Source organism: Panthera uncia, chromosome A2 (genome assembly GCF_023721935.1).
Source record: "Panthera uncia isolate 11264 chromosome A2, Puncia_PCG_1.0, whole genome shotgun sequence".
Taxonomy (NCBI): Eukaryota; Metazoa; Chordata; class Mammalia; order Carnivora; family Felidae; genus Panthera; species Panthera uncia.
This window is the reverse complement of record NC_064816.1, coordinates 4,177,454-4,187,018: the sequence shown is the minus strand read 5'-3', so window position 1 is coordinate 4,187,018 and position 9,565 is coordinate 4,177,454. Positions and strand designations below refer to the sequence as shown.

Below are 9,565 nucleotides of genomic sequence, written 5' to 3'. Positions count from 1 at the left end.
ATTTATTTTTTGAGAGGGAGCATGCAGAAGCGCACACAAGTGGGGGAGAAGCACGGGGGAGGGTGGGTGGGAATTTTAAGCAGGCTCCATGCTTAGCATGGAGCCTGATGCAGGGCTCAATCCCATGACCCTGGGGATCATGACCTGAAACCAAGAGTCAGAAACTCAACCAACTGAGCCACCCAGGTGCCCCTGGTTTTTTATACTTTTAACCGGTTGGAAGGAAACTCAAAGCATAATATTTGTGACGCGTGAGGATTATATGACATGGCCACGTCTGTTTGTCTACATGTTGCCCATGGCTGCCTTCGTACCCCAGTGGCCGAGTTGAACAGCCCTGACACAGCTCTCCGTCCCTCAGATCCAAAGAATATTTGCTGTCGGGCCCTTATCAGGAAGAGCTGGCTTATCCCTGCTCTACAGCAGTTTCCGTTCATCCTCACTGAATTCTTATAATTATGTCGATCTCAGAGCTAGCATGGGTGTCTCCCCTGGGACCCTTCTTTCCGGGGCCAAATGCTGGGCGCCAGGGAAGAGCTGAAACCTGCAGAGGGGTTGTCACTGTACCTCTGTGGGGGCCCTCCCCCGGGTAAGGTGGGGGGCTGGGAGCCTTTGCTGGTGAGGGTTCGGGGTCAGCCTGCCTATAGGAAGCCCCTGTGGGGCCAGCCCCAGTACCTTTGATGCGGCCGGTGATGTAGAGGAAGCCCTGGTTGTCTGTGTAGCCCAGGTCCCCGGTGTGTAACCAGCCTTCGTCGTCGATGATCTCCACGGTCCTATCTTCCATATCCAGATAGCCCATGAAGACGTGCCGGCCCCAGATGCAGATCTCCCCTATGCTGTCCTTGTTCTTCTGGTACAGCATGTTCTTACATCCATCCATGACTTTGCCACAGCTGCTGGGGGACGGGAGGGGGGAAATCAGGGCACAGAGAGACCGGGTCACCCACCCAGGTCAGCCCGGGTCTGCAGCCCAGGCTCCAAACGCCGCTCAGCTGACCCACGCGGGATCTGCTGTCTCACCCCCTCCGGGACCTGGTGGGCGTAGAGAGTTCCGAGGAGAAGAAATACAAGTGGATTTTAAATATATGCAAAGATTTTTTTTTCAACCTCACTCATAACAAAAGGAATGTAAATGAAAAGTTGTGTTGAGATACCTTTTTTTTTTTTTTAGCGCAATATATGGTACGTGTACAAAGCGCTTGCTTCAGCATCGTTTGTGGTGATGAGAGATGGAGAAAAAGCCATACGAATCCCAGCAACAAAAGGCCCCGTTGAGTAAATGAGGGTACGTGCCCCCAGCGGGATACCACGCGACTGCTGAAGACGGGGCAGCTGTGTGCTCGGATAGGGGAACGTTCTCTACCGGGTAAGAATCTCTCACCTGCCAGATCCATTGGGTTGCTGAGCGTGGGTGGTGAGTCAAGACTGGGTGTTTGTATGACAAACCCAGATGGTGAAGGACACCTGGTTCTCTGACTTCATTGGTTCCCAAGCTCCAGAGCAAGTAACAGTTGAGAGAAGACGAGTTTTGGGTTCACTGTCACGTGGAAAATACTTTGGTTTGGGATAGACGTAGATACATCCCGTCACTGCTTATGCAGAGGTTAGCTCAAAGGAAATGCTGTGGTGGCTTTGCCCTCGGGAGGGCGTTAGGGGCTGAATCGTGCCCATCACTCCCCCTACAGGTTGGGGCACAAGCCCCCAGCATCTCACAACGTGACCGTGTTTGGAAGTAGGGTCACTGCCAGTGTAATTAGTTACATTAAGACGAGGTCCTACTGGAGTAGGGTGGCCCCCAATCCAGCCGGCCTGGTGTCTTTCTAGAAAGGGGAGGTTTCTCCTTCAGACATGCATGTGGGGGGAACCATGTGAAGATTAAGGCGGGGATCCGGGTGATGCGTCTGTAAGCCCTGGAACGCCAGAGGTGGCCAGCAAGCCCCAGGCCCCACCCCAGACGGCAGGGGAGGGCCTGGGGCAGATTCTCCGTCACCCTCAGAATGAGCCAGCCTGCCCACACCTTGACCTTGGACGTCTGTTCTCTGGAGTTGTAAGAAAACGTTTCCCTTGCTTGAGTCTGTGGGACTTAGTTATGGTGGCCGTGGCAAACTCACATCGCAGACTGGAGATTTGGGGTGGGCGGGAGGGAGCTTTTCACCGCGTCATTTTATGCCTTCTGAGTTTGGGGACGAGGGCCTGTATTCCTCATTTATTTAAAGATGGAGGCCGGACTTGCACCTTTCCTCTGGTCCCTTGTCTTTAGGGAAGGACTGCCCTTTGGTTTTGGAGGAACTGCACTGGGCATGTGGGTTACACCACAAATAGGCCTCAGATGGGACTTCGGAGTGGGGATGGGGACGCTGAGGTGCAGAGCTCCCCCACAGCGTAAAAGCAAAGGGCAGGAGGTGGTTTCACCATGTTAGGAAGATTGAGCTTACTTTCTGCCAAGTTCAGAGGCGGTTGGAACCTGGCCAAGCGTGAAAGGCAAGCTGGACTTGTGATATGAGGGCAGCGAGGGGTCAGAGAGAGATCGTGGGAGCTCCTGTGACTGTCAGACCCAAAGAGAACTCGTCTTTGGTGTTCCTCCTGTTTCAGTGTCCCTGGGTCTCTACTCCTGCAGCCTGGGACCAGCTGAGCTTGGGAGGAAGCCATGGGGGCCCATGGACGTGTTTGAGGGGGAGCATGGCAGGGATGAAGGGTCCTGAGGTCTCAGGAGGTGAACCTGAGGTGGGCGAGTGAGCCTGGGAGGGCTGTCTGCAGGCAGAACTCACAAATTACAGTGGGGGAGACCCCGGAACATTCTAAGAGTCCTTGTCTGTGGGCTCTCTGGCACATGGGGGCTTCCTTGGTCATGAGGATGTAGGGCTTGGAGGCTGGAGAGCAGGGGCCATTCTGGACACTCAGGCCAGGGTTCCTCTTAGCTCAGTGGCTTGCCTACCCTCCCACCTTTAACCCCTGACCCCCATGTTGCTGGAGGGCTGGGGGTCTGCCCAGGAGGCCAGTACCTTTGAATCCTGTAGCTCTCCCGGCTGGATGCGGTGTGGGGTCCTGAGCTTTCACTCATACCGTACATCTCGCCTATGGGTATGTCCAGGCTTAGGAAGAACTCAGCGGTCTGTTGGTTGAGGGGTGCGGCTCCGCTGATAAAAGAGTGGCAGCGATCAAGGCCAAGGGCGCTCTTGACTTTGCTGAACACGAGGGCCTTCGACATGCGGTAGCTTATGGGAGTATCGTGTGTCCTGTGACTAAGAATGCCAAGGACAAAAAAAAAAAAAAAAAAAAAAAAAAATAAGAATGCCAAGAACGGGTCAACAGTCATGGACAACCAAATGGGAGTGGGTGGGGAGCCAGCTGGAGAAGGCTGAGCCCCTTCACCCCCTGCCCTCTCCCGGCCTGGCCCCACTGGACTCTGCACCTACCCCAACATCCCTTTTGTATTGATCTTGAAGCCAATAACTCTTCCCCATGAAAACACCTTCTTCCTCAGGCTTGAGAATTTGGCGCCAGTTTCCTTTATCCTCTCCTGCATCTTCTCCCAGATTCGGGGCACCCCCAGGAAGGCAGTAGGCTTTACCTCCTGCAGAGTATTGATCAAGGTGCCCTGCAAGAGACCGAGCTGATCTGGCCGCGCCTGCACCTCGCATGGAACCCACATGTTCATCTCTCCCCAGCCATCCAGCTCAGCCCAGGAGTACCTTCTCTTTGCTGATTGGCCCAGGGTGAGTTCCCCACCCAAGGGAGCCAACCCATTGGCTGGCCGGTAGCCAATCAGATTTCGCACGCTCTCTAGGGATTTGGTGGAGCCCACAGACTGGTAAAAACAAACCAACCAACCCACACCTGACCCAAGCTTGGAGTAGAATTTTGCACAACCGTTAAGGATGTAAGATTCTCTCCCGGTTAGATTTACGGGTTCAGTGCAATCCCTGTCAAAATCCAGGCAGGTTTTTCCACACAGATAGATAAGCCCACCTTAAAAATTTACATGGAAATGCAGAGGACCTAGAACGACCAAAGCAGTTTTGGAAGAGAAGAACAGAATTGGAAGAAATACTATTTGATTTTGCAATGTAGTCTAAAACAAGGCGATTGCCCTGGTTTGCTCAGAACTGAAGGAGTTCATGGAACATGGGACTTTCAGTCATAAAACTGGGGATGTCCCAGGCAAACCAGGGCAAGGTGGTGGTCCTGCCAGAAAGCCAGAAAACTCCGGTCAGTGAGGTTCTGGCATAAGGACGGACGTACAGTTCGACGGGGCAGAGTACATTTATGAGCAGTCGAGTGGAAGAAAGTCTATTCATATCCTGGAAAATAAAAGAGCCCAGCTTAGTGTCTTCTCATCAAACACAAAAGTGAACTCAAAACTGAGCACAGACCTGAGTGTAAGAGCTAAGATGCAGAGGCTTTGTGGGACACACGACAGAAACCTCTGTGGCCCCGGAGCAGACAGGGGTCTCTTGCATAGGGCACTACAGTCATGAAAGAAGAGAGAAACGACCTCATCGGAGTTAAAAATGAGAAGACATGATACTGGCAGGAGGTACTTGTAAACCAGCATTTGGTTAGAACCCAACCATAAGAAGATACACAACCAAATTTTAAATTTCTTTTTAAGTTGTGTTTACTTATTTTGAGAGATAGAGCGAGCATGAGCAGGGGAGGGGCAGAGAGGGAGCCAAGCAGGCTGTTATGTCACTGCGGAGCCTCACATGGGGCTCGAACCCACGAACCGTGAGATCGTGACCAGGCGCCCCAACCAAATTTTTAAATGAGCAAAAGAGGGGCGCCTGGGTGGCTCAGTCGGCGAAGCGTCCGACTCTTGGTTTTGGCTCAGATCACGATCTCACGGTTTGTGAGTTCAAGCCCTGTGTCGGGCTCTGCACTGACATTGTGGAGCCTGCTTGGAATTCTCTCTCTCTCTCTCTCTCTCTCTCTCTCTCTCTCTCTCTCTCTGTCCGCCCTCTCAAAAATGAATAAATAAAAAAAAATTTAATGAGCAAAAGATTTGCACAGACTTTTTCTCCCAAAGAAGGTATACAGCCGGTACCAAGCACATGAGGCGGCACTCCCCCCACCCCCCACCCCCACACACACACCGTTAGTCATCAGGGAAATGCACACAGCGCCTTCCTGCCACTGAGACAGCCCTGGTAGGGACAGCAGTACCGTGGCCGCTCTGGGGGGAGTATGAAATGAGGCGGCCAGCTTGGAAACAGTGTGACAGTTTCGTAATATGTTAAGATACTTTATCACCTGTTGGGTTGGTGGTTTGGAAACTGTTGACAGTATTAGGAGTTGATAAGGATGCGGAGGGAAGGGAACGTCTCGGATCTTGAAGCTGCGTGTGGGTACAATGAAGCAATCAGCCAGAAAAGAAAGTGTTTGTCATCGAGTGGCTACAACATCTCAGACACGAGCACGGGGGATGTGGGAGAGGGGCCAAGGAGACACCGAAGCGGAAAACAAAATGATGAGAGGAGTCTGCCAGGAGAACAAATCTTCTAGAAGGAGTCACAAAGGCCGTAGGACTTAGCATGCTCGATGCCTCTGGGCAGAGTCATGGTCCCCTGAATATGTCACACCCTAACCCCAGAATCTGTGAATATGTTCTCTTTCACAGCAAAAGGGACTTTGTAGATGTGGTAAAGGGCCTTGAGATAGATTTGGTTTTTTGGAGCTTTTTGGTGCTGGGAATACTGACTTAAACACACACACACAGACACATACATTTTGCTTTAAAAAATTTTTTTTTAAATGTTTATTTTTGAGAGAGAGACAGAGAGACAAAGCGTGAGCAGGGGAGGGGCAGAGAGAGAAGGAGATGCAGAATCCGAAGCAGGCTCCAGGCTCTGAGCCATCAGCACAGAGCCCGACGCGGGACTTGAACTCATGAACGGTGAGATCATGACCTGAGCCAAAGTCAGACATTGAGCCGACTGAGCCACCCCGGCCGCCCCCAATATGTTCTGCTTTTAATACCAGTCACATTGTTAGTTTGGGGTGGTTCAGCGTACCACCTACACAACCATATGGGGATGCCCTGACGTGGGTAAAGACATAAACTAAAAGAATGTAGTCAACTATTTCCACTGCTCCTGTGTTGCAGCGTAAGATAGAGAAGGAACCCCTGGACCGAGGACTCAACAAAACCACCCCCTAACCCCGGGCTGCCCTCAGCCTTACCTTGAGAGCGTCTGGCTGAGCAAAGTAGGTGGAGGCCCCGATCTTCATGGTGACCCAGATGTCCATCATCTGAGCCGCAATGTGGCTGAGGGGGAGGTAGCTGACCACCACCTCCTGCTTTTGTGCAGCAGTAGACAGGCCACAGTTCTTTGCTGCTGCTCCCGCCGTCCACGTGATCTAGAACACAAGTCGGGCTCACCACCCAGGGTGCCCCGCCCTTGCCAGGGGGCCGTTTCGGTGCAACTATTTAACGCACGCTGACAAAGCACCGACTGGCTGCTCGGCAGTGCTGTCCTACTTTGTAAACAGCAAGTCATAGCATCCTGGGGTCGGTAGCTATGATTCTGTACATTTGACAGGTGGGAAATAGAAACACAGAGCAGTTAAGGAACCTGCCCGAGGCTAAGGGGAGCTGTGAAAATAGTGGGCAGCTTTGGGGCTTGAAGAGCCCCTTGGATCCAGCAACGGGCCCTAGAACCAGAACGTCTTCATGGAGAGTCAGAAATCCAAAGGAGTCAGTGAGTGTCCCAGGATCAAATCCTGACTCCACTACTTGCCCACTAGGAGGCCCTGGGCTCTTTGCTCATCTGTAAAATGGGCACAGGGGCTTCTCCTGTCCAGCAAACCAAACAGCCTCCCATAATCCCATCACACAAACACGCAGCAGTTAGCACATCCGTGGTTTTCTTTCCCCACCGCATGCCTCGATGTGAAGTCTTGGCAGATCTAGAATTTCGCAGTCTGCATTTCTCACTGGTATCGTAAATCCCCGGCAAGGAATTACCTCATTAATTTCAGCCACACGGGCCTCCACGCTGTTCCTCCGACACACGAGGCAGGGTCGTGCCTCAGGGCCTTTGCACATGCTGTTCCGTCTGCTCGGAATGCTCTTCCTCCAGCTTTCCCCCCAACTGAGTGTTTCTTGAATATTACGTTTCTGCTTAAATGTCGCCAACTCAGAGAGGCCGTCCCATGCCCCCCAAACCGACGTTCCCGTTGTCTGCCTGATCCCCTGGATGTCATCACCACAGCCTGCATGATTTTATCTGCTCATTCCCTGTCTTCCCGAGGGCCCTCATTGGTTCAGTGCAGACTTGATGCGTGTTTGTTGAGGGAGGGAGGAGAGAGATGAGACGTTTAAGTGTGGTGAAGTTTGCTAAGCACTGGCCCATCGCGAGCCCTCAGGATCAGGCCCGCTTCTTCCCCTGGGCCTCAGGATGGAGGGAGTTTCCTTCTTTTCCACCAGCCCGTTGCTTACAGCCTGTGCTCTGAGGCACCCAGCAACCATTCGTCCAGGAAGGGGGCTTGGCATGTGTAGACGATGAGGTCGGCCCCTGGTGTCGACCCTCCTGGGTTCAGATGCTGGCCCAGGGACGTTGAGCACGTCATTTTCCCTGTCTGAGCCTCGGTTTCTTATCTGTGAAAGGGGTTCACGACAGTTTCCCTGGCGGTAATGGGTTTAGTGAGGGGTTCACACATGCTTATGTTGGCGTGGCACAGAGTGCCCTGTAAGTAGGAGAAACCTGGACCTGTCGTGTCTACTGAGAACACCGGGCTAGCTTTGACTTCGTGCTTTAAAGACGATGATGTGGGCACCTGGGTGGCTCAGTCGGTTGGGCGTCCGACTTGGGCTCAGGTCATGATCTCACGGTCCGTGAGTTCGAGCCCCGCATCGTGCTCTGTGCTGACGGCTCAGAGCCTGGAGCCTGCTTTCAGAATCCGTGTCTCCTCCTCTCTCTCTGCCCCTTCCCTGCTCATGCTCTGTCTCCCTCTATCTCCCCAAAATAAGTAGACATTAAAAGAGATGGTGATGTGATTTAACAGCGAATGTTAGCACGGCTGGGTATGGCTTGCTGCGTGTCCGTGTTTATGCTGTGGGTTTCCCTGCCGCGCGTCTGTTCGGAGCTGCGGTGTTTTCCTTTCCCCTCACGGGGGGGGGGGGGGGACATTGGACATTGAACATTGAACTTGAGACAGTGAACCTCTGCGTCTGTCCCCGAGGTTGCTTCCTCTGGGGGAGCCAGCCGCCGCACGACGTTCCGTGACCTCGGGGCCACTGCGTGGCGGGGTACCCCAGGCCACGTGAGACAGGTGCGTGCGCCCTTCTTGGGCCAGGAGGCACCAGCTGACGCTTCCTGGGGCCAAAGAATCTCCCCGCTGAGCCCCGCCTGAACTCCAGACCCGGAAGGAATCCACTCCTGGGGTTTTAAGGCAGCCCGAGTCACCCGACACAGTATCTGAAGTAATTTACTCCGTGAGGCATCTCTAAGAAGAAGAAGCCCTTCTGGTCTCCCTGTTACAGATGGGGAAACTGAGGCCCCGAGAAGATGAGGAACTTGTCCCAGGTCACACGGCCAGCAAGTGGGAGTGCCGGGACTCAGACCCAGGTGGGCTCACGGGGGGACCTGTGCCGATCACCCTTATGGGAGGGGAACGTTTCCCCGGACACGACGGACGAGACGAGAGGGAGAGACGCTGGCCAGGGTAGGGTGAGGGTCTACCTAGGTTCCTTGCATCCATTTATTCACGGATTCCATAGAGGCCCTGGGGTGCTTTATTTTTGTGGGTGTTTTCAACATGGAAGCCCGGGAGGGCTTCATGGAGGCGATAACGTGTGAGCAGGGACCTGAAGCAGGTGAAGCTACAAACTGTGGGGCTCTCTGGCAGCGAGAGCGAGCAGAGGGCACGGCCTGGTGCGTCTGCTGACTGTCCGTCTAGGCTGGGAGGCAACTTCGCGTAAACACTAGCGATCGTGCTGATGGAGACCCACCATCGCCGGTCGGGGGCGCGTCCTGCGGACGCTTTTCTGCTTCTAAAATGCACACGCGTGCGCCTTGCTTGCTGACGTTGTTTAGTTTTTAACACAGGGCACGGTTTGCCCCGTCTGCCGCTCTGCCCCTGGCTTGGACGTGTTTACGTCGCGTCTCTGCTTAAAACCCGACCTGCTTTCTGTCCCTGTGGATAAGTTGGCATTTCTTAGGTTTTATATAAATGGAATCCCTTAGCATCTGTTCCCTATTTTTTTCCTTTTTTTCTCCTGCAACGATGATCTAAATTGCTTTCGCTAAAAAGACATAAATTGCCTTCGCTTGTGGACTCTGTCCAGACATATATGTCTTTTCCAAAGACGCAGCCTTTCCCGAGTAACCAAAACAGCGACTTCTGCTTTACTTCCGAAGCACAGAATGTGTGTTCTGCTCTCTCACATACGTGTCTTACTATCAAACACCGTCAGTCCTGAGCTCTCTCCAAATGGGAACTCATTTCATTTTCAAAACAGCCCGCCAGGCGGGGATTGTCGCACCACACCCATTTTACAGATGCGCAAACCGAGGCCTGGGGCCGTTGGGTTAAGTCCTGAACGCAGGTCTGCTCTGAAGTCCTT

At 53.2% G+C, this 9,565-nt stretch overlaps 1 protein-coding gene across 5 annotated transcripts in view; it reads right to left on the bottom strand.

Moving 5' to 3' along the window:
* The window catches only part of LOC125928911 (long-chain-fatty-acid--CoA ligase ACSBG2-like), a 34,570-nt gene that overhangs the window by 5,664 nt on the left and 19,341 nt on the right, over positions 1 to 9,565 (bottom strand). For 4 of the 5 annotated variants that reach the window (XM_049639730.1, XM_049639729.1, XM_049639727.1 and 1 more), the window contains exons 8-11: positions 6,181 to 6,357; positions 3,417 to 3,598; positions 3,003 to 3,242; positions 676 to 896 (exon numbers count right to left, since the gene is read on the bottom strand). In XM_049639730.1, coding sequence (XP_049495687.1) covers positions 676 to 896; positions 3,003 to 3,242; positions 3,417 to 3,598; positions 6,181 to 6,357 — 820 coding nt within the window. The remainder of the gene's footprint in view (positions 1 to 675; positions 897 to 3,002; positions 3,243 to 3,416; positions 3,599 to 6,180; positions 6,358 to 9,565) is intronic. The other variant, XM_049639728.1, reaches the window with a different exon arrangement.